Here is a 25635-nt window from a genome sequence, read left to right on the forward strand (position 1 = left end):
GTTCTTCAAGACACACTTTTGTTTCTAGATAGGAGGACAAAATACTAAATATCCTGTCCTTTGTTGGTTTTGGGCCGTACTCTAGCAAAAAAAGTTTTCTTAATTTCACCATTTTCAAATCTTAGAATATTCATAAATACATAGTATGTATGGAATATAATCTTAATATAGTTAGTGACCTCTGTTGACTCATCAGTCTATATAGAGAAATTTATTTTTCTTATGTGGGTATTTAAACATAAATATTTAAACAAATATTTATTAAATAAATATTTAAACATTTAAACATGACATGTTAATATGTTACTGTTAGTTACTGTTAGTGTACTGTAGAACTTTAAAAATTTCTCTTAAGACATCTTGTACAAGCATTTTATTTTATTTTTTAAAAGATTTTATTTATTTATTTGACAGAGTGTGAGAGAGAGAAAGAGGGAGGGATCACAAGTAGGCAGAGCTGTAGGGAGAGGGAGAAGCAGGCTCCCCGCTGAGCAAGGAGCCCGATGTGGGGCTTGATCCCAGGACCTTGAGATCATGACCTGAGCCAAAGGCAGACGCTTAACTGACTGAGCCGCCCAGGCGCCCCTTGTACAAGCGTTTTGCTAAGCATAATTGTACTTCTGGCCTCATTAGGGTCTCAATAATTGGGTGGCTCCCTTTTCTGGTCAGTAAGTTCAGCTACTATATAACTTTACCTCAGCCTTTTCATTGTATGTAATTTTATTTTTTTAAACAAAAAGTTTATCATGTTTGTTTTGAGATTCCAGTAGTATCTTTAACTTGTCAGATGATTATAATTTATAGTTAAATGCTTTCTGAATATTGCTGGGGCCATGCTGCACTTGAAAAATGGTTTTCCACAGCCCAGATAAAATGGAATATGACAGAATTACCAGCCCATGTATCAGCCCATTGATAAGTAGTTTGTTTTTTTTTTTTTAAGAGTTTATTTATTTGAGAGAGCAGGGACGGGGGGCAGGGAGAGGGGCAGAGGGAGAGGGTGAAGCAGACTCCCGCTGAGCAGGGAGCCCCTTGCAGGGCTCAGTCCCGGGACCCTGGGATCATGACCTGAGCCGAAGGCAGAGGCTTTACTGACTGAGCCACCCAGGGACCCCTGATAAGTAGTTTTCATTGTAAAGATGGGGTTTTGTGTTTCTGTCTCCTCTTGTGCTAGTTTAGTGAAATGATTGACAATATATAATTCTTTGCTACTAATGTTACCAGATTAGGGGAGGTAACTTGAAAGGGAGAAGCTGGGGTGAATCAGACTACCATCCTTCCCCTGTGCCATGCAGCCTCCAACTGTGAAGGCAAACTGTGTCCAAGTGAACATGGTCCTACTGTGGACTGTCACATATGGCTGGGTGGTTTTTTTTTTTTAAAGCTTTATTTATTTGAGAGAGAGAGAGAGAGAGATGGAGCGAGCAGGAGTGGGAGGAGGGGCAGAGAGAGAGGGAGAAGCAGACTGTCTGCTGAGCAGGGAGCCTGACGTGGTGGGGCTCGATCCCAGGACCCTGGGATCATGACCTGAGCCGAAGGCAGACGCTTAACCACCTGAGCCACCCATACACCCCATATATGACTGATTGGTTACTGTGAATATCGCCATTGCTTGGTGCACAAATGTAAAAAAGAAAAAAAAAATTTTTCACCTCAGTGGTGAGCTCTAAGAATTCTAGCAACAGCTTATGAGAAACCGTGGACTAGACTCTGGGACCTCTGCATGCATTGCTGTCCAAGAACCGAATGTGCATGTGTTTGTGTTTGCCCGTGGAATCAGGCATCCTTTTAGTTTTTTAAGTCTCTACGAAATGATGAGATTGAAATTGGTGGATTTAAGTCACAGCTGGAACTCTAGCTTCAGGGGAGTCTGGGAAATTTTTTTTTTTTTTTTAAAGCTTTCAAGTTCTTGTAGTACAGGAAGGTAAACTAGATGGAAATTGGGCTAGATACCGTATGCCAGTATACCATATCTGCCATATTGTTAGATTTTTTAAAACGAAGACTTTTTTTCACATTTGTGTAGTAAAATTTTCTCAAAGCAAGTCTTTAAAACCTTGATTTGCTCATTAAAATTTTTTTTTAGCACCTGCCATGTGCTGGCTCTGTTCTAGATACTTGGGAGGCATTTAGTAAGCAAAGTAGATTTCTACCCTCATGGAGTTTTAATTCTAGCAGGGAGATATAGATAATAAGCAATGCACAGATTTAAATAAATTATCTAGTTTGCAAGGTGTTTAAAATGAGTGAAATACTGACCAGTGAGATACTAGATATTAAATCATGGGATTTCTTATTTGGATATATCAAGAACCTTGGGTTGCTACCACTCTTTTCTCAAAACCTTGAGGAAATGAAGGAACCCATTGTGGTTACTTTTGTCATTATCAGTGGTGATAAGCTGGTAAGGGTCTGGGGTGAATTTGATTACGTGATTGATACATGTGGTGTAATGGGACATCCATCGAGCATGAAAAAGTTTATAGAACTAAACTGGTTGTTCCCTTAGAAGTTATTTTGACACAGTTCCGTTCATATGTAATCAGTTACTGAATAGTACAGTTTTCAAAGTGTTCAGTTATCTTTGAATCATCCTGTATTAGAAGGTGGTAAGCGCTCTGGAAAAAGACAGTAGATTCAAGCAAGGGGCAATGGGTATGCTGGAGTCTGGAGGTAGTTTACAGAATTAAATAGGGTGGTTGGAGTAGGCTTTATTGAAAAGGCGACACTCAAGCAAAGGAAGTTTGGAAGTTGATCCATCATTAGGGTATCTGGCAGAACATTTCAGGTGGAGGAAATAGCTTGGGCAAGGTAAAAATTGGAGGAAAGCAGGGAGGCACAGCCAGTGTGTCTAGAGCAGCGTGAGTGAGGCGAGTTGTAGGTAGGAGATACGGTCAGGGAAGGAAGGGCTGAGGGTGTTCCCCTAGGGCCCACAATGCCACTGAACTGGACAGCATCTCAGGACTTTGAGCAGGGCAGTGGCAAGATTTACCTAAGGTGTTTTGGGTCCCCCCCCTTTTTTTCCCCCAAGGTTTAAAAGTATCAGTCAGGATGTTCTGTTGAGAATAGACTGTAGAGGGCCAAAGGTAGAAGGGAGATTAATTAGGATGGTTGACTTGCCCATGGTAGTAGCTATGGTGAAGTGATCAGATTTTGGATGTATTTTGAAAGTAGAATTATCAGGATTTGCTGATGGATTGGATGTGCGATGTAAGACAGGAGTCAAGGAGGAAGTTAAGGTTTTAGACTAAGAATTGGAGAGAGAATTGTCTTTAACTACAGTTGAAAAAGCTGAGGTGAGAGCACACTCAGTAGGGAAAAGCAGGTCAGGGGATCAGTATTGGATATGTTGAGTTTGTGGTATTATTAGAGATCCACATGGAGATGTTGAGTAGTCATGAGACTGGATGAGGTCACCAAGGAATGGACTGGAGTTAGAAAAGGACAAGAAGGAACTGAGCTTGGGGCATCCAATGAAGGAAACGTAGAGAGTATGGCCAAATGAGGAAAGTATTTCCAAGAAAAGGGAGTGACCAGTTCAAGCAAATGCTGCTGATCAGACAAGATGAGGACTGAGAATGAACAGTTGGATTCAGGGAAATGGAGGTCACGTGGACTGACAAGTGAGGTGGGGAGAACCTGACTGGAGTGTGCTTAGGAGAGGAGGGGGAGAGAGGACTTGCTGACAGTGTGTGTAAACACCTCTTTGCTTTTGGGAGGGAGGAGAATGGGACAGTAGCTGGATTGAGGAAGTGGGAGCATAGAGAGTGTATTTTTTTCCTTCAAGACACGGAAATAGCAACGTGACTTTATGGTGATGAAAATGACCTAATAAAGGGGAATGAGTAGATTATACCTAAACTTCACGGTCAATTTTTATAGTTACGCCCTTGTATACAGTCTCAATTTCTTTGCCTGTTTCTTGCTTTGTCACAGTTGGTTGGCAAAGCTACAGACTTGGTGAAATGCAGCACTTCTGCTTCTAGGTGCCTGTTCTTTTAATTAACGATACTGTAACAAATACAGACTTTCAAAATAGAAAGTTTTTGTGTTCTCTGGGGGCACTCTGGCCTTAGGCTATAAAAAGTGACCATAAGGGACAATACTGGCTTAGCTCTAGGATGATGGGGTTGAGAGCTGGCCTTCTTCCTGGGGTACTCTTCAGTCTCAGAAAGCAGAATTCTTTGAGGTTATCAGTTTCTTTAGTGAAGATTATTTGTTAGGAATTCTAGGACTGGCTGTGGAAAATTTCCCACAATGGTGAGGTATGGGATACTGAGGAGGTCGGAAGTTACTTGGAATTACAATTTTCGTTAGCTGTTGAGCAATCTCTTCCTCTCTTGTGCTTGGCACCTCCAAGTCCTTGGGTTCCAAGTTTCTTGAGTTCTTCTGGACAGGGTACCTACCCCCGCACCCCCTTTAGTTTTCCTTTTGTCACCGTGGGCTTAAACGTAACTTAATTTCTCTTTATTGCTTTGCTGTTTATTTTACTCAAGTCCTGGGAGGGAGAGGACAGGAATGCCTGTTGTTCGACTTATTTTATTGTGAATTGGAAGTTTGAGTCATTTCTTAACTGTTGAAATAGAATTGGTTGTGATGTAAGTGCCCAGCATTAACCTTTCCAACTCTATCAGCTCTAATAAGATTCACAGTAAACTTTCCATGAGGTGTGCTATTAATGCACTTTTAGAGAAGGTGCTACCACTCAACAAGTAGAAGTAACTTAATTAACCTTATGTTTATGGTGGCAGTAGTGCTTTTGAAATCATAGGATTTTTTTCCCTCCTTTGGTTTTTTGATTCTTAGTTAATTTGGGAAATGGGAAAAAATTACTTTGACTTTGTAGTCTTTTTAAAAAGTCAATTAAAAGAAAGAATAGTCAGGGGCGCCTGGGTGGCTTAGTCGTTAAGCGTCTGCCTTCGGCTCAGGGCGTGATCCCAGCATTGTGGGATCGAGCCCCACATCAGGCTCCTCTGCTATGAGCCTGCTTCTTCCTCTCCCACTTCCCCTGCTTGTGTTCCCTCTCTCTCTGGCTGTCTCTCTCTCTGTCAAATAAATAAATAAAATCTTTAAAAAAAAAAAAGAATAGTCAGCCAGTTTTTAATTTCTTGCAAACCTGAAAAACAGTCCGTGTAATTTTTGTACATAATTCTAAATATATGTTTTCTTTTTTATGATTGAGTTAATGAGGAAACTGAAAAAAAATATGTTTTATTGAAGTGAAAGTTCTTTGTTAATTGAAGAAAAACATCCAGAATACCTATAGCTTCTAAATCTACTACATTCTTTTGCATGTTTATTTAGTAATGCTATTTAAAGGGAAACATTGCATAAATATATGAGAAACTTGTTGAATTGTCAGTCATTTTTTTACTGTCTAGTGATGCCACAAAATTCTGCTTCAGTAAGCATTGATACGTAAAATTAAAAGATGTCCGGGTTTTTTTTGCTTGTTTGTATTTTTGGGGGGGCTGTGATAGTTGCAGAATAAATCTGAAAAGTTGTAAAGATTCTGTGAATCAAGATTTAAAGTTTTAAAGTGTATAAATGTGTACTTTCTAATGATAAAACTTGTATTGATTGAAGGAAAATATATATTAAGTATATTAAACGAGATGATGGTATAGTTGGTTTTTACTGTCTAAATAATTTGTTATTAAAAAGTGTTCTCACATAGAAATAATCTTACATATTTACCAGGATTTGACCACTGTGTGAATGGTGGACACTAAGTACACTGCTATAGATTGTTTGAGTATATAAGAATAGGAAAAAATAATTTGAACTGTCTTAAAAGAAATCTTAACACTAGATCATATAGGCTGTTGTGTTAGGTTTTTTCATTTTGATAACATTTTACTGGCTAGTTTTAGGTCATGTAATAGTCACACATTTTTGCATAGTGAAATAACTTGCCAGAAGCACATAAAATTCAAATATTCTCCTTTGGCTTTTGGTGTTATTTTGTGTTGCCCATAATAACTTTCAGTGGTATGGTTTTTATGACATCTAATATATATAAACAATTATGTATTTAATATCATTAACATTTTTTTCTTCTAGATTATCTGCAATGTTGAAATGAAGTAACTCAAGATGAGCAAGTTAAAAGTAATATCAGAGAAAAGGTACTGTAATTCTAAATACCAATATCTATCAGTTATGGAAATAGTATATGAAGTGGTTATTTGAAACTCCTTATTTGAGAATATTATTTGTGTTTAAATAATTGTATGTTGTATTTATATTTTTAAATTAATATTTATTAATGTTTAACTTTTCAGTTAAAGCAGGAGTCAGCAAACTATGACCCATGGGCCAGATCTGGTCTACCTTTTGTTTTTGTATGGCCCATGAGCTAAGAATAGTTTTTAACATTTCTAAATGGTTGGGGAACAAAAATAAGAAGAAGAATATTTATGACATATGAAGTTTATATGAAATTGAAATTTCTGTGTATATAAATTAAGTTTTATTGGAACACAGCTGTGCTTTATATATTGTCTGGACGCTTGCTCTATAGTGGCAAACTTGAGTAATTATGACAGAGACTGTATGGCACATAGTACCTAAAATATATTCTGTCTGGCTCTTTCCAGAAAAATTTTAACTAACCCCTGAGTTAAAGCATCATCTCTATTAAAGCTCTTATATACCAAGAAATTGTCCTTAGCAAGGTTTTACTGTGTACTCTTTCAGTTAAAAGTCAGACAAACTGATTGATTCTATTTTGGAATTTTTTTAGCTAGATTGCTTAACTCTGTTAAATCTCAGTTTTCTCATCCATATAATGAGTGTAATAATGCTGTCATTATGAAATGGTAAAGATTAAATAGTGAGTGTCTAGCAGGCTCAGTAAATGACAGCTTATTAATACTGATGATAATCAGTTTTTGCTTTGTAACAGTGTTGTATGTTATATTTACATTTTTACAACTTTGCGTTTACAGGTATGATTTGACTCTATTTTATAGTGAAATGTATATATACAGTTTAGATAAAGATTTGTTCCTTAAATTATTAGATTTTCCAGTTATAACAAATTTCATTGTTAAGTGTTTTTATAATTTCTATAGGAAAGGAATTAGGTAGTGATAGTGTTTTATTTATTTATTTATTTTTAAAGATTTTCTTTATTTATTTGATAGAGAGACAGCCAGCGAGAGAGGGAACACAAGCAGGGGAAGTGGGAGAGGAAGAAGCAGGCTCCCAGTGGAGGAGCCTGATGCAGGGCTCGATCCCAGAAAGCCGGGATCACGCCCTGAGCCGAAGGCAGACGCTTAACAACTAAGCCAGCCAGGTGCCCCTATTTATTTTTTAATTAAAAAAAGATTTTTTTTATTTTGAGAGAGAGCAAGGGAGGGGTTAGGGGGAGGGACACCTGAAGAGGGAGAAGCAGACTCCCTGCTGAGTAGGGAGCCCAACGTGGGGCTCTATCCCAGGACCCTGGGATCACCTGAGCCAAAGGCAGACCCTTAACCGACTGAGCCACCCAGGTGCCCCAAGTTTTTAAATTTTTATTTTTTAAAGACTTCATTTATTTGAGAGAGAAAGAGAGAGAGAGCATGCGTGCACAGGAGCACTAGCAAGTGGGGGGAGGGGCAGAGGGAAAGAATCCTGAAGCCCACTCCCTGCTGAGGGCAGGCTCCATCTCACCACGCATGAGATCATGACCTGAGCTCAGTAGATTAAGCCTCAGACTCTTGGTTTTGGCAGAGGTCATGATCTCAACGTTGGGGGGAACCTGCTTCAAGATTCTTTCCCTTTGCCCCTCCCTCCACGCACATGTGCACCTGCTTGCTTGCGTGTAGGCTCTCTCTTTCTCAAAAATAAATAAATCTTAAAAAACAAAGACAAAAACAAAAAGAAGGAGCATCAGCCTTACTTTTTGGATTAGGTCAAACAAGTAATGCTATTTCTGTTGATTAGCTAAACTATGTAAAATTACTAGATTGTTGTTCCATATGAATATGAAATTAGTTTGATAACTTCTGGCTCCTAGGGTTAGTTTTTTTCTCCTGAGATAGATTTTATTGGATATTTATTGTTATGTTTGTTTTAGGCTAACTAAATTGGGAACACTGCGAGTGATCTTCATCTTACAGAAATGACAATTTCTACCAATACATGTCATTTTGCTCTGTGAAGAAAGCTGGATGCAGAAAGATGAATTGAGATAGATAGAAAAGGGTCAAAATCTTTCTTTTCCCTTCCTGTAATCTTGCATCTTTCTAGCTCCCTTGCTGCAGTATCTGCCCTGTACCCCTGCCTTACCTGGAGTGCTAATCTATTGACTTTTATTTTCACTCATTCACCTCCTCCTTTCTTACCCAGTGTAGAATCCACTGTAATTACACTGTATTTTTACTTGACTTTGTATTTTTCCCTCACACCCATCTGACAAAGCCCTTTCTCTGGATAAACCTTTGCGGAGCAGCTAAATGATGCTGGAGGATGAACTAACGTGGCAGATATCACTAAAAATTATTGATCGTTGGCCTGAACTGAGCCCAACAATCTTGCAACTGTGGTTTTCTGGAAAAGTTCATTTTCTCAGTTTTTGTAATGATTATTTTATACTTTCTCTTTACCCTTTAAACCTTTGAAATCCTCAGATGTCTTAAATACAGACCCTCAACAAATGGCCTCCCCTCATGATATCACGGAGATGATACAATCTATTATCCTCATGTTTCTTACACCAGAAATATACATATTCCCCTTTATTTGATCCCATCCTCTGCTTACCCTCCTGTTATTTACTCCAGCAGAGAATGTGTCTCCTTTCTTGTCAGATAGTAATACTGACACCTGTGTTATTGATTTCATCTCCCTCCTTCCTTTTCAAGGTCTTTTAATCATTTATTCTTCTGTCTTGAATCTTTAACTCTTTCATTCCTTACTATTTATTTATTTTAAAAGGTTTTATTTATTTATTTGAGAGAGAGAGAGACAGCCAGCGAGAGAGGGAGGAGTGGGAGAGGAAGAAGCAGGCTCATAGCGGAGGAGCGTGATGTGGGGCTTGATCCCATAACGCCGGGATCACACCCTGAGCCGAAGGCAGACGCTTAACCGCTGTGCCACCCAGGCGCCCCTCATTCCTTAGTATTTAAACAAGATCTCATATTTGGACTATGCTCTCCTGTCACTACCTGATGTATCTGATTCCCTTAAAAGCCAAAAAATTTGAAATAGTCTGTAAATTCAATCTACATTTCATTTCACACACTTCAACCATTCCTGTGTCATTTCTGCCTTAATCGGTGCACTAAGAGTACTTAACTTACTAAGGCCCCCTATAATTTTTAAACAAATTTATTGAGATACAATCATCATGCAACAAACTGTACATAGAGAGTACAGTTTGGTGAGTTTGGCCTGTATGTACCTGCAAAATCATCCTCTCAGTCAATTGGCTTTGTATCTTTTTCAAAAATCAATTGCCCATGTATGTATGGGTCTATTTTTGGACTCTGTTTTGTTCTACTGATTTAGATGTTAGTCTTAGTGATGATACCTCTCTGCCTTGGTGGCAATTAGTGTTGGTCTACCAATTTTGTTCTTTTATTTCCAAAGTTGGGCCTATTTCGTATTTTCATGTGAATTTAGCATCAGTTTTATAATTTCTACACAATAGCCTGCTGGGATTTTTACTGGATTGCCTTGATTCTATAGATCAGTTTGGGGAGAATTGATATCTTAACAACATTGAGTCTTCTTACTCTTGAGCACAGCGTATTCCTTTTTTATGATCTTTTAAAATTTTTTTTAGCAGTGTTTTGTAGTTTTCAGTGTACTGGTCTTTCAGGTTGTTTGTTAGATTTATTTCTGTTTCCCATGAAAATAACAGCTCTTTGTGGCTCCTCAGTAATTTTTGAGTGTAAAGGTATCGAGACCAAAAGTCCCCCCTCCAGAAACCCCCTAGAAAAACCCCAAAACAAAACTGAGAACCTCTGACCTAGCCTACACTAACTTTTATATTAAGCTAAAAATGAGAAGGTGGCCATATGCTTGAGTGAAGCTTGTTACTCTGAAAGATAGAACAGATACCAGGCCAAAGCAGTTAGCCACAAACATGTACCTAAAATCCGAGTGTGGAACATGACCAGAGAAGTTACAAAAATAATGAATATAAAATAATTAGCATTTAATTAACTTTGGTGAAGGAATTTAAAGGATAACTTGACTAATTATTGCTGATGCTAGTATAAATTTAGGCAGTTTAAAATTGTAACAAGTTTTTACTGGTTGTCTATAAGTCACTTGGTAGTGTTGAACTAGAATTTATTGTTAAAGAAGCCTTTTATACATTTAATTATAAGAGGGAGTCAGAGAAGTAGTTACTCTTCGCTTCCAGTTAGAAGAATATTGTTTTCCAAACTTACATATTTAAATATTTAATTCTTTCTACAAAAGAACGATAATGAAATTTCTATTGTCCTTTGATTTATGATGGAAGGAAATAAAGTTGTGTGTTCAGTATTTGGAGAGAAGCAGTAAAAATGTAAACAAAGCAAAAGTAATAAAAGCAAATTAAAAAAGACCTGTAAATGAGGAACAGACATTTCTGAAAGATAATGTGCATTTTGGAAATAAAGCCATACTGTTTGAGATTAAATCTTAGTTTCTGTGAGTCACGTTTCAGTCTAAAACCTTAGTATATTTCTGTGGATTTTTTTGCTGTGAGATGTTTTTACGTTTTTTATGAGGACAGCTCTATTACTTGCATTTTAAGGTAAAAAAGATGATAACATTTATTTATCCTATGAACATAGGTTCTGTAGCACTTGCACTTGGGAAACTATTTGTTGCAAAGACAGTATCTGTACATCATTGGGACTTTTGTGATATCCAAGAACATTTACGCTTTTAGAAAAATAGCTCTAAGACTGAGAGTAAACTGAAACATCAAAGCAGTAGGAGACCATTACAATGAAACAAATATTTGAGTGATACTGTCTTTAAAGTATTCATTTGAAAGTTAACTTGATTTGATGTATTTCATATTGATCATATTTTCAATTCCATAATTTTCTCACTATATAGTATTTAACAATCATAAATTGAATCTCTGAAGTTTGGTCTTAGCCTCATTTTGATTCATCTGAAAGTAGGGTAAGTAATTCTGAGTTGTGTTATTTGCAACTTTTCTCAGTGTAGTTCATATTGTCCATTGAATAGCTGTATAGCTTACCCCCCGCTCCCCAGATTTTCCAAAGTCTAAAAATTATTCAGAAGGTAGAGCTGTTTTCTGGTGTTCACCCTATGATTCTTTCAGCATAAGGGTCAACAGCCTTACATTTTTAGAGCTGAGTTGGGGTGGCTTAAAATATTTTGTTCAGTTTTCATTCTGTAGATGAGAAAAGTAGAAACGGAGAGGGAAATTGATTTGCCTGTGTTCTCAGTTTCCATTTATTTGCCTCCCTTCAAAAAATTTATCCATCTGTTCATCCATCCATCATTTGAAAGAGCATGATTCTCAGAAAGGAATCACTTAGATGGAAGGTTTTTTTTCTTTTTCTTTTTTTATGTGTGGTGTAATTTAAAATTTTAAAGAGTTACTGATAAATTCTTAGTTAGGAATAGAATTGAATGTATGTTATGCTTAGTGTGTTTTATATGTTTGTGAATTTTTTGAATAGTAGATGTTTTATTAACTACTGAAAAGTACTGAGATGACCTTTAAGAAAAATACTAATTAGAGAAAATTTAAGAATTACTCTGTTATTAAATGTCAGAAGTTTGGTTTTTCTAATGCAAATTTCTCTTAAGTTTGGGTTATGGAATTGTTTTAAAGATATATTTTGCTCCTTAGTTCTCAAACTGTGGTCTCTTAATATCATTTCTCACCAAAAAGAACCAGGGCTCTTTGGAGAAAGGGCCGATTCTAGGTCAGGAGCATAAAATGTTCAAGATAAGCCTGGAGGAGTGATTCTCAGATTTTTTAGCTCAGAACCTCTTGGTGCTCTCTTAAAGTGATGAAGGCTCCAAAAAGTTTTTGTTGATGTGAGTTATTTTAGCTATTGATATTTACATTATTATACATTAAAACTGAGAAATTAAAACTATTCATTTAATTTTTTTTAAATATTTATTTTTAGAGAGATTGCATGCGCACGGAGGGACTGGGGGAGGGGAGCAGAGGGAGAGGGAGAAAGAAATTTAAGCACATGCCATCCTGAGTGCAGAGCCTGATGCAGGGCTCCATCTCATGACCCTGAGATCATGACCTGAGCTGAATTCAAGAGTCTGACACTTAACTGACTTTGCCACTCAGGCCCCTATTTATTCATTTAAAAATAACAATAAACCAATTATATAGTAACATAATATTTTGTTTTAGAGATAACTATTTTCAAGAATGGAAGACTAGAATTATTGCATTACATTTTTGCAAATCTAATGTGTGGCTTAACAGAAGATGGCTAGTTTCTCTTAACTGTTTCTGAGTTCAATCTGTCATGATGTAAGTATATATTACATATAATATGTACACATATTATACATGTGTATATAGTTTGTGCATGTGTGGTGTTCTTGTGTTATAGAATACGAAGAAAATCTGGGCTTATGTAGATATGAAATTAGAAAAGGTGGAAGTACTTGAATAAAAGGCCATTTAATTAATTAATTAATTTTATTTATTTGTCAGAGGGAGAGAGAGAGAGAGCTAGAGCGAGCACAAGCTGGGGGAGCAGCAGGCAGAGGGAGAAGCAGGCTCCCCACTGAGTAAGGAGCCTGTGGGACTCGACCCCAGGACCCTGGGATCATGACCTGGACCAAAGGCAGGCGCTTAACCAACTGAGCCACCCAGATGTCCCAAAAGGCCTTTTTAGATAATTGTGGATAATTGTCCTTTGATTTATGAAGTAGGAAAATAAAGCTGTGTGTTCAGTATTTGTAGAGGAACAGTAAAAATATGATTAAAGCAAGAGTAATAATTATAAATGAATAATAGACATTTATAAATGATAATGTTTTTTGGAAATAAAGCCATATTGCTTGAAATTCAAATCGGAATGGATATTCTTGCTAAGTAATAGTTTTTTTGAAGGTTAATTGCAGTGTGGAGTCTGAAACTGTATTCGTGAACTTTCTGTTCTCTGTTACATTAAATTCCATTGTTTTTTTTTGCACCTTGAATGATTTATTTCCATTTTTAAATTTGTAACATCTAGCATTGTTCATTCAGAAATAATTGATTCCATGACTAATGCAGATCTTTAAATAGTGGTACATTTTATTACACAGTATTAAAAAATTACATGTATTAATATCACCATTGATTTTTATCAGAATAAAAAAAGATTCTTTTAAGTAGACTCCACACCCAGCATGGAGCCCTTTCCATCCTGAGATTAAGACCTGAGCTGAGATCAAGAGTTGAACACTTAACTGACTGAGCCACCCAGGCACCTAGGAAATTTTTTAATTAGCAGAAAGCTGTCAAGGCTATGATGGTAGATCCACATTCTTCAAAATTCTAAATTTGCTCAAAAACCAGATTTTATCATTGGCAACAAATCTGTCATTTGTGCTCTTGAAATGATAGACTCATTTTGTTTATTTCCAAAAAATGTATGCCCAAATTCCCCAGTCTGAATAATCTTTGTCAATTGTTTAAAATTTCTTTTATTATTATTTTTTGACTTTTTTTTTGAAGTAAAGATGATGTTTGTGAAAAAAGTGGCTAGTTCAGCTCGCATTTTGAACAATCACAGGTTTTCTTACCCCAAGGTAACCATAATGTTTGGTGTGCAGCTGAAATGTTTAATGCACGCACATAATATTAAAAAGATACATAGTCATGGGTGAAACTGGAATTTTTGTTTTTAACTGAGTGCAGGGTGGTGAAGAGCACAGTGACTGCTGGTACAGTTTGATGTCACTGACTTGATTTGCGCTGTGGTGCCAGCATTTCCCCTCTGGTGCTTTTAGATCATCAGTGCAAATCTCAACACGGTGTCCAAATTTCTGAGTATGTTTACGAAAGTAGGTTTTGACTGTAGATTTTATGATAGGGTCTCAGGTACTCTCAGAGTTTTGTAGAGAAAGCCAGAAAGCTATCAAAGACTAGGGTCGTATCAAAAGGACTCTGGAACCAACTTAGGAAGCTCCCATTAACTGATCATCGAGTGTTTATAATTGCAGTGGATAAAATATCAAATGTGTTTAAATTTTTGAGTTCATACTGATGCATAAAACCAGAATACTTCATTGGTTATCTGGGAAGGTTTTTAGGGAATGAACTCATTCTTCTGAAAACTGGTAAATACAGGTAAGTTAAAAAACCAGCATTTATTTTGCTTTTATTTGATGAGTTGTACCTCTGGATCATCAAATAAGGAGTTTTTCTCTTTATGGAGTTGTTTTAGTTAACGTGTGAAGGAGGAGTGGGATGATAGAGTATCACTGTTTTTCAATCCTAAACGGAGTGATGGATCTAAGCATTGGTGACCAGTGACTGCTTATTTTACAAAAGTAAGAGAACCAGACACTATTTGCCTTGTCGTGGAAGGTTATAGTACCACTTATAAGGAACTCACATCTCCAAGTCAAGCCTTCATCGGATTAGGGCTTTAAATTCAACTACCAGTTTACAGAAAATATGGAAGATAGACAAACATGTTAATTATGTTGTGGGTGTGTAATTGGCAAAGTCCAGAATGTGGGTAACTATAGGACAGTCAAGCTGCTTCAACAAATAAATTGTGAGGAAAAAAAAGTAATAGGAAACTTGTAGATAAAAAGAGAAATGCAATGTATAAACCTCATTTGGTGTTTCTGATTTTGTACACACTATTAAAGAAAATGTGAGAGAGAATGAGAATGAACTAATAAATTTAAGAAAATTGAATTCAGACTAGATTTTGGTATTAAAGGATTATTGTTACTGTTTTTGGTATGGTAGTTATAGTGTAGTTATATATATTTTGAAGAGTTTTTATATAATGCCAAAGTATTTACAGAGGAAATGATCTTTCTGAGATGTGTTTCAAAATTAGCCCACTGATGTATGTGCCTGTAGGTAGGTATGTGTAAAATACGATTGTCTGTGGATTGATGATTGTTGAAGCTGGGTGATGAGCACACAATGGTTCATTATACTATTTTTTTCTTTTTTTGTTCATTATGGAATTTTCCATAGTAATGTTTTTGCTCAGACTTATGATAACAGTTTTAAGGAATCATTCCTTCCTCCTGCAACACTGGAAGAAAAAGAAAATATGTACAAAGTTAAACATGTAACATAGTTTTATCTCTACAGAATTCTTTTATTTAAAAAAATTGTGAAATGTTTCTGAAAATCAAAAAGGTTCGAGAATAATATAATGAACACCTGTGCACTGATCACCCGAGGAATAAAAAAATTACACAGTGTGTACTATTGCCTAATTACATTTTTCTCCCTTATCCCGAGATAATTACTATTCTGAATTTGATGGTCATCATTTCCATGCATGTTTTTGTGTGTGTGTGTGTGTAATGTTTTCTTATATATACACACACACTAAAGAATATATTGTATTGAATTTGTATATTTTTTAAAACTGTTAGTGATACTATACTGAAAGTATTAAAGTTTTTGGGGTTTTTATACTTGAAGATTTATACATATCAATATATATCTTTATGTCTATGTTATGCTGGCTCTTTGAAAAATAGGAAATATTGCATTATTTTAAATGGTACATTAGGCCCATTTTCAAATGTATGCTTAATGTGTATTTTCAAACTTCAGATACCTTTTCAGTTGAAGTAGCTCCAAATTTAAAGCACTTGGCATAGTTAATCTGAAAAAAACACACTGTTTTTCATGTTTCTAGATATTTATTATTTGTGCTGTACCAGCCAGTGTTTGAAATACTGGGTATATAGAATAAGACATGCAAGGTCTCTACCTTTGTGGAGTTTATATAATTTCAAATAGTAATACATTCTCTAGGTACCTTTTAATATCGGAAGTGGACGGGCTGGTGAGGAAATGGTCACGTGTTTGGGTTACAGCCTGAAATTCAAAATTGCCAGCTCTAAATAGAGCTGGGAAAAATCACCCTCCTGATTGAGAGGACAGCAAGATCTTGTGGTTGGGGAAAAACTTGCTGTATTCAGGGAACTGATAGCCATTGAGCTGGATCCCAGTGCATGAGGGGAATGTTGTGAGAAATAAAGTCTGAAAGGTAGACAGAAGTCAGATGACAGTGGGCTTAGTACTAAGGCTGTGATAACTAAGATTTTACCTAAAGTCTGAAGGGAAGCCATTGAAGGTTTATTTTAGCTGGATACCAACTTGATGAGATTAGTGGTTCTACAAATCTACACATGTGATGAATTGGTATACAAATATATACTTAACCACTGTCAATTTCCTGGTTTTTGCTGTTGCCCTATAGTTCATGTAAATGTAACCATTGGGAAAACTAAGTGAAGGGTAGAAGGGACCACTCTATTGTTTTTGCAACTTCCTGTGAGTATTTATAATTATTTTGAAATAAAAAGATAAAGACAATCACTGAGAAAATAGATTATTGGTAAGCAAGAATGAAGGCAGAGTAGTTATGAGGCTGTGATTTCCAAGTAGAGATGGTGATTGTTGGGCTTGGGTAGTAATAGCAGATATGGAGACAAGTGGATGAAGCTGAGTTGTTTCAGAGATGGAGCTGATTTTGGGTTGATGTGTGAGGCAGGGAGTCCAGATTTTTTCCTGAGCAACAATGGTTTCATTTAGGTTTGGGTGGGTTAAGATTGGAAGAGGAATATGTTGAGAGGAGGAACTAGAAATTGTTTTATATTGGGCTTATTAGATTGGGTAAGCTATCAGGGTGAAGCTGGAGTTGAGTGTAGGAGCCAGGCAGCATTTAGATCATAATTACAGCGGTGGGATTAGATAAGATCACACTGGCGAAGAGTGGAGAGAGTGGAAAGAAGAGGGCTAAGGATAGAGCTGCCCACGAATCAGCTTCTAGAAATGTGTCATAGGAGGAGGAGCCAATAGAGGGGATCTCAGAGAGGTGGTAATAGGAAGAAGATAAAGAGAGAGTGGAGTCATTGTGAAAGAAGAGGGAGTTCTCGGATTTGGATAGTGCTGACATACTGAGTATGACGAGGAAGGAAGTGACCATAGGAGATTGGGAGACCTCGGGGTGCAGAAGGCAAGCTTGAAAAGTGAACAGGTTGTACAGAGATGGAGAGAGCAAGTACAAGCACCTCATTCAAGGAGTAGCAGAGAAATGGGGTGGTAGTTAGTGGGAGCTTTCCTATGTCATATTAGTGTGCCAATGGGTATGATACAGTTGAAAGAGTGAGATGATGAATCAGGGCAAGATTAATTGAAGGAGCAAATACACTGAGAATGCAGGAAGGGTTGCTGGGTCATGTATAGAGGGGAGGAATTGTTCTTTGTCTCAACATACCAGCCAAAGAGAGCCTTTTATTTTTTATTTTTTAAAGATTTTATTTATTTGACAGAGAGACAGCTAGCGAGAGAGGGAACACAAGCAGGGGAAGTGGGAGAAGAAGAAGCAGGCTCCAGTGGAGGAGCCTGATGTGGGGCTCGATCCCAGAAAGCCAGGATCACGCCCTGAGTCGAAGGCAGACGCTTAACGACTGAGCCATCCAGGCGTCTCCAAAGAGAGCCTTTTAAAAACATCAGAGCACATTACTCTTCTCAAAAACTTTCCATCCCACTTAGTATAAAACTCAAAATCCCTACAGTGGCTTGCAAAGCTTTAAATGGTGGTGCTCTCTCCCACCTCACCCCCCCCCCCACCTCTGACCTCCACTCTTACTATTATTCTCCTTTGGGTCTGCTTCAGCCATACTGGCCACCCCACTTTTAACTCAGTATAGCAGACCCCTGCCTTGGGGTCTTGGTGGTTGTGACTCCTTCCTGGACAGCTCTTTCTGCAGGTTTCTGCATGGCTTACTCCTTTACTTCTTTCAGACCTTTCCCTCCGTGGTATCCTGTCAATGTAGTTTTCCCTGACCACTGTCTAAAATTGCAACCCTTCCCCTGCACTTTTTATTCCCCCTAAGCTGCTTTTCTTTATAGCACTTCCCACCACCTTAAACACTGTATGATTATTTACATATTTACTTTGTCTCTCACCATTAGAATGTTCAGTCTCTAGGGGGCAAGAATTTTTGTTTTGTTTACTGTTGGTAATACCTAGAACAGTATCAAATGTGCAAATGTATAATGAAAGAGAACAAGGAAGAAAGAATGTGGGTAGAGAATCAAATAGGTTTAAGGATGTGGTAGTGGGAGGATGGTGTGTTCCTGTTTGGGCTTGTAACAGTTACAAAGCAGGACTGAGAATGGACTGGGGTGGGAGGGATGATTAGAGTTTTGAGGTGAGCATAGGAAATGTAAAAAGTATTTCGGAGAGTGGAAAGGTGAACTTTCAAGGTGTGATATAAGATTGCTGGATAGGGTTGAATGCACATTTATGGTTTTCTGAAATGGAATGTGTTTCTCATTTAAATTAATAGAACTTCAGCAATGTTAAGCTATAAAACAGAGTAGGGAAATATGCTTAATTTTTTTAGGAGAGAGTAGAGTTTTGTTTTTTTTTAAACAGTGATCTTTATAGTATTGAATTTACAAGGGATGTAGGATGTGTCCTAATATAAAATAACATTCTTTTTAGCCTTACCAATAATTCTCGGATCGTGGGACTCCTGGCTCAGCTGGAGAAGATCAATACTGAATCTACAGAATCAGATACTGCCAGATATGTTACGTCAAAAATTCTTCATCTGGCTCAGAGTCAAGGTAAACTTTAATCTCTTGTTTTTGAAATACTTTTTCAGTTCTTTAAAAGTAGATGTTAAGAATGTTCAAACTTTTGATAAATAGATGATTTTCTGTAAAAATTGAACTTTCTCAAATAGACTCAAGAAGTAGAAAACTGAGTAACTGGAATGAATTGCTGTTCAAAGCACTGTTTCTAAAAATGAATAAGATTGCCCCCCCCATTTTCAAACAATACTTAATTCCAGTGCTACTTGCTCTAGAATGTTGACAAAAAGATGTCAGGTAGTATAGAACACTGGTTGCTAGTGTGATCCCCACTTGAAATGCAGGTTCTGTCATTCAGTGGTGGGGTGATCTTAGGGAAATTTTGAGTCTTTAGGATTTAGCTGCACCATCTCCAAAATAGAGATAAGAGATATCAGCAATTATGAGATTTACATGAGAAGCATGTAAAAAGAATGTTAAAATGTTCAATAAATGATATCTGTAATTAGGCATCATTTTAATAGATACTAAAAAAGGAATTTAAGGTTCCAAAACCTCTGTTTGAGTAAAAAAAAAAACAAAAAAAAAACCAAAAAAAAAAACCCTGATTTTTTTTTAAATAAGGGTAAACCAGCTACCTTAATATTTAATAGCAGTATATTGAACGCATTCTGTTAAAATTTAAGCCCAGATATTTTATAATTAGTTTTTAATTTAGTTTTTAAAATTATTTCATTTTGGAGTTTCAGGTCCTTTAGTAGGCATTTACTGTGTTCAGGAACTCTGTCTATTAACCCTTCTTCGCGGTCATAGACCGTTATTTTGATAACTTCCTCCTACGCAGTTCATGTGTTTAGGGGGTAGTTGACAGCACTCCAAAACCCAGGTGAGGTCTCTAATAGATGACATTTGCTTCCAGCAAAATCTAAGATACCTGTCTATATTTTCTAATTCAGCAAGTCACTGTACTGGATTCTAGCCTTTGAAAGTATTGTGCTTATTATCCAAGGTCAACGTACAAGGATGTACATTGTATTAGTGCAAAGTTAGATGTACCAAGTATATTCACTGTATTGTTATATGAAATACTTCCTCAAAACAAAACCAACAAAAACAAAAGAAAACAAATTTCTTAGTCCTATAGATAACACTTGTGTACACTGCCCCCACCACTGCAGACTTTTCCCATCACAGCCTGGAAGCCCCTACTTCAACATCACTACTGAAAAATGCCCCAACCATGCCACTACCAGAGACTACCCCTCTATCTTGCCACTCACCACTGGGGGTCCAACCCCTGAGTGCTATCCCCTGGGTTGTGTAAGACAGTGACTTTGTTTATAGTACCTTGGATTAGCCAGTCAAAACAGTGTAAATTAGTAGTGGAAGACTGTCCCATCATCATTTATAGGATAATTCAATTGGCTATCCATTTGAGACAGAAAGATTAGAAATTTATAGTTCAGGGAAGAAGAAATGCAAATAACCAGTAAACCTATGAAAAGTTTCTTTAACCCTTTGAAAGTCGGGAATTGATAATGAAAACAACAGAGGTACTTCTCAGGAGTTGGACTGGCAGAAAGTAGAGAATGACAGTATCCAGTGTTGGGGACATGGGAAGTAGGGTATTCTCATACACTGTTGGTGGTGCAATAGTTATTACTGACTTTGGAGATAAGAATCTGGCAGTGTTTATTAAAATTTAAAGTGCATTTGCTGGCTGACTCAGGAATGTATTTGACTAAAATGAAAGTGCTAATAGTAAAGGAATGTTTGAGGATGTTTTGCAGCATTGTTTGTAATATCAGAGATCAAGATACCCCCTAAACATCCATCAGTGAGAGAATGGTTGAGTTGATTTTGATGTAGCCCAATTGTGGAACTTTGAAAGTATATTATAGAGTTACTATCAAGAAGTTATTTGTGATATTTGGGATAGATAGCTTATATGTGGAACTATATGAATTGTTCTGGAGTCCTAATATATTAAGTAAAAGAACAAGTTTCTTTAGTTCATATAATTATACGTATGGCCTCATTTTTGTACAAAATAAACCATTAAATATGTATGTAATGTTTATATGAGTGAGACAAAAAACCAAACGCAAAAACAGAAGTAGGCATACCAAATTTTTAGCAATAGTTATCAGTGGGATGGAAATGGCGGGAAATGAGGTAAGTTCCTCATTTACTTAAAGTACTTTTCTACTGTTAGAATTGTTGCAATAAGAACATACTATTTGTGTATTTAAAGGATTTAAAAAAAAACACACTCCTACAATACCTGTTTACATAGTGGAGATATACATTTCCACACTCTGGCACTAGTTTTCCTTGAAGGCATTACATTTTCTGTCTTTAATAATGTACTACTTATTTGTAGCACGCATGGTACTTTTTGTAATTTACCCTTAATTTTTTCCCTAGAAACATAATAATTCTCCATTTCATGTATATGGTCTAATTTGTTGGCATACATCTCTTGGTAGTAATTCTCTTATAATCCTGTTAGTTTCTGTAAGTTAGGAAGTGATGTTCTTTCTGTCATTCTTGGTTTTTGTCCTTTGTGTCATCTGTCACTTTTCTTGATCTGTCTAGCTGAGTGGTTCTCAGCATGGGGTAATTATCCCCTCCACTTGCCCCAGGACACTGGCAGTATTTGGAGATATTTTTGGTTGTGAAATTTGAGAAGGGGATTGTTACTGGCATCTACTGGATAGAGGCCAGGGATGCTTCTGAACATTATGTAACACATAGTACCACCCCCTATAAGAATTATTTGGTCCAAACTGTCAGCAGTGCTGAGGTTGAGAGACCCAGGTCTAGCTAAACATTTGTCTTTGTTGATCTTTTGAAAGAACCAACTTCTGGTTTCATTGATTTCCTCTGTTTTTCTTTTTTCTATTTCATTGATCTCTCATGTTTATTGTTTCCCTCCCACTTGCTTCCGCTTTGGTTTGCGCTTCCTTTCCCATTTTCTTTCTTTCTTTTTTTTTTTTTTAAAGGTTTATTTATTTATTTATTTATTTGACAGAGATAGAGACAGCCAGCGAGAGAGGGAACACAAGCAGGGGGAGTGGGAGAGGAAGAAGCAGGTTCATAGCAGAGGAGCCTGATGTGGGGCTCGATCCCAGAACGCCGGGATCACGCCTTGAGCTGAAGGCAGGTGCTTAACCGCTGTGCCACCCAGGCGCCCCATTCCTTTCCCATTTTCTTAAAGTGGAGCTTTGATTATGGATTTTGAGAACTTTCTTTTATAATGTAGTCATTAAAGCTATAAATTTCCCTGTAGACACTACTTTAACTGCATCCTACAGATATTGGTATGTTGTATTTTTATTTTCATTCAGTTCACATAGTTTAATTTCTTTTGTGATTTCTTCTTTGACCCATGGATTACTTAGCAGTGTGTTGTTTAATTTCCCATTATTTCAGAATTTCCTAATTTGTTTGTTGTTTTCTAATTTAATTCTATGGTTGGAGATTTATATGTTTTGGTCCTTTTGAATTTATTGAGATATGTTTCATGGCTAAATATATGGTCATTCCTGGAGAATGTTCCATGTGCATGTGAATGTTTCATCTGCTGTTGCTGGTGGAATGTTCTGTTAATGTTGGTTAGGTCAGGTTGGTTGATGGTGTTGTTCAAATCTTCTGTACCTTGTTGATTTTCTAGTTAGGTGCTCTGTTGAGTGTTAGAATTGAGTATCGAATTCCCTACCCGTTGTTGAACTGTAATTTGTCTTTTCAGTTTTGTCAGTTTGGGTTTATGTATATTTGAGGCTCTGTTAGCTGTGTAACATTTAAGTTGTTAAATCTTTTGATGGTTTGACTGTTTCATCATTGTGAAATGTCTCTGTCTCCAGTAATATTTCTAGATTAAAAATATGTTTAATCTAAAAAAGAAATCTGTTTAATGATAATGCAACCATTCTAGCTGTTACGGTTATTCTTTGCATACTGTACCCTTTTCTTCTTTTACCTTCAGTCTGTTTCTCTTTTTTATTCTGGAGTGTGTTTCATGAAGGTAGTTTATTGTTGGATCTTGCTTTTTAAAAAGCTAATCTGAGTGTTTATTGTTTCCAAATCTGTGTACTTAATTCCTGTGATTGGATTTACATCTGCCTTTTTGCTATTTGTTTTCTGTGTGATTCATGTCTTTTATATTTCTATTCTCATCCTTTACTGCCTTCTTTTGTGTCATCTGATTTTTTAGCTTTTATAGTTATTTTCTTAGTGGCACCTGTAGGGATTACAATATAACATTGAACTTCAGATTAATACCAACTTACTTCTGGTAAAATACTGAAACTTTCTTCCAATATAGCTCCATTTCTTTCTCACTCCTTTGTGCTGTGTTGTCATGTATATTATACTTAATAGATGTTAGAAACCCAATGATACAATATTATAATTGTTGCTTCCACAGTTTTTTTTTTTCCTAAGATTTTATTTATTCATTTGAGAGAGAGACAGCCAGCCAGAGAGGAACACAAGCAGGGTGAGTGGGAGAGGAAGAAGCAGGCTTCCAGCTGAGCAGGGAGCCCGATGCGGGGCTCGATCCCAGCACTCTGGGATCACGCCCTGAGCCGAAGGCAGATGCCTAACGACTAAGCCACCCAGGCGCCCCTGCTTCCACAGTTTTAAGCCTTGTAAAAAACGTTAGGAGAAAAGTGGAAAATTCAGTACAGGGTTTTGATGAAGAGCAGGATTTAGAGCCAGAAGATTGGTAGTTAAAGTAATGGAAATGAAGTGAAATTCTCTCGGGAGGAGGTGTAGAGGGAGACAGTTGAGATTTGTGTTCTGGGAACTGTCTACATTTGTATTTTGCTATAATAGAGTTGTCTGAAAATGATAAAGTTCATTCATTTTTATGATTTTTATGTCCTCTTGATGAATTTACCCTGTTATTATGGATTGTTCCTCTTTATCTCTAGTAATTTTCTTTGCCTTGATGTTTATTTTGTCTGGTAGTAGTGTAGCCGCTCCAGCTTTCTTGTGCTTGTTGTTTGCATGATAAGCTTTTCCCATTCTTTTCCTTCTAGCCTGTTTGTATTTTTGAATCTAAAGTGTGTCTGTTGTAGATAGCACATTGACATTCTCTGCCTTTTAATTTGAGCATTTAGTTTGATAACTTTTAATATGTTGATTGGACTTAGGTCTACAGTTATTTGTTTTCTGTTTGTCCTTTCTGTTTTTATTTCTTGTTTCTCATGGCCCTGGCCCTCTTTTGTATTATTTGAACAATTTTTAGAATTCCATTTTAATTTACCTATTGACTTCTTAGTGATACCTGTTTGCATTTTTTGAAAGTCATTCCTCTGCAGATCACAATAAATAATCATTAACACTTTGCTTAGAGTTAATATTGTAACCTCATATGCGATTTAGAAACCTTAGAACCTTTCATATCCATTTATGATTACTATTCTTTAGTTATAGTTGTGATATGTATCACATCTATATACATTATAAACCCTAAAAGACAATTTTTGCTTTAGACACTCATGTGTATTTTGAAGACATTAGGAAGAAAAAAAGTAGTTTTTATATTTACTCACATATTTACCATTTCTGAAACTCTTTTTTTTCTTTGCCAAAGATATGAGGTTGATCTGTCATAATTTCCCTTTAGCCTACAGAATTTCCTTTGGCATTTCTAGTGGACAGGTCGGTTGTGGAAGAATTTTTTTTATCTGACAATGGATTTATTTCACCTAATTCTTGAGGGATATTTTTACTGGGTGTAGATTTCTGGGTTGATGGTTTTTGTCCTTCAGCACTATAAAGTGCATATAAAACAGTGCTTCCACTATTTTGTCACTTCCATAATTTCAAAGGAGATGTCTGCTATTTTTGAATCTTTGTTTTCTGAAAGTTGTGTGTTTTTCTTTGATTGAGTTCGTGATTTTCCATTAGTTTTGGTTTTTAGAGGTTTGCTTGTAGTTTCCTTTGTATTTATCCTGCTTGGAATTTGCTGAGCTTCTCAAATCTGTAAATTTGCGTCTTTTATCAATTTCAGGAAATTTTTGCTGATCAAAATTTTTTTCTTCTTCATTTTCTCTTCTTTTGGTATATAGTTATACATATGTTAGACTTTTGGAGATTGCTTCAGAGGTCCTTGAGGCTCCTGTTTTTCTTTTTTTTTTTCCTTGTGTGTTTTTTTTTTTTAAGATTTTATTTATTTATTTAAGAGAGAAAGAGTGAGAGACAGGGATAGAGGGCACAGGCTGGGGGGAGAGGCAGAGGGAGAGGGAGAAGCAGACTCCCTGTTGAGCAGGGAGCCCACTGGGGGGCTCCATCCCAGGACCCTGGGATCATGACCTGAGCTGAAGGCAGATGCTTAACTGACTGAGCCACCCAGGCACCCTGAGGCTTCTATTTTTCAATCTTAATTCTCTCTGTTATTCAGATTGGATAATTTCTCTTTTTCTATGTTTGAGTTCACTGCTTTTTTTCCTCTGCATTCTGTCATTATGTCTGTCTGATACTTATTTTACCTATTGTATTTTTCTTTTCTAAAATGTGCATTTGGTTCTTTTTTATACTTTTTATTTCTCTATTTTGTGATTTCTTACCTTTTTTGTTTATAGTGAGCTTATTTTCCTTAATGTAATTAAATGTAATTATAATAGCTGCTTTAAAATTCTTGCCTGTCATAGCATTTAGATTTTTGAAGGTGTTGAGGAAAGCATGTAGTGGTATAAGAACTGGGAAGGACTGATTTAGACAAGCCAACGGAGGAAGCATTGCCAGCAATGTTAGGTAGCATAAAGAGGTTAGTTAAATATCTTTTTGATTTGACAGTTAATAAATTGGCCACAACAAGAGCACTTTCAAGTGGTGGAATTAGAAGGAAGATTGCATTATGCTGTAATGTGAGTGGAAAATGA

General features: G+C 36.6%; 1 protein-coding gene across 3 annotated transcripts in view; it reads left to right on the forward strand.

Annotated features, from left to right (window-relative positions):
* AGTPBP1 (ATP/GTP binding carboxypeptidase 1) overlaps positions 1-25635 on the forward strand; it is a 157132-nt gene that overhangs the window by 20766 nt on the left and 110731 nt on the right. For 2 of the 3 annotated variants that reach the window (XM_040620193.1, XM_040620194.1), the window contains exons 2-3: positions 6064-6128; positions 18651-18775. In XM_040620193.1, the coding sequence (XP_040476127.1) occupies positions 6097-6128; positions 18651-18775 (157 nt within the window). In that variant the 5' untranslated portion in view covers positions 6064-6096. Of the gene's footprint in view, positions 1-6063; positions 6129-18650; positions 18776-25635 lie in introns of those variants that run through there. The other variant, XM_040620195.1, reaches the window with a different exon arrangement.

This window comes from Ursus maritimus, unplaced genomic scaffold (genome assembly GCF_017311325.1).
Source record: "Ursus maritimus isolate PB19 unplaced genomic scaffold, ASM1731132v1 scaffold_34, whole genome shotgun sequence".
In the NCBI taxonomy this organism is placed as follows: domain Eukaryota; kingdom Metazoa; phylum Chordata; class Mammalia; order Carnivora; family Ursidae; genus Ursus; species Ursus maritimus.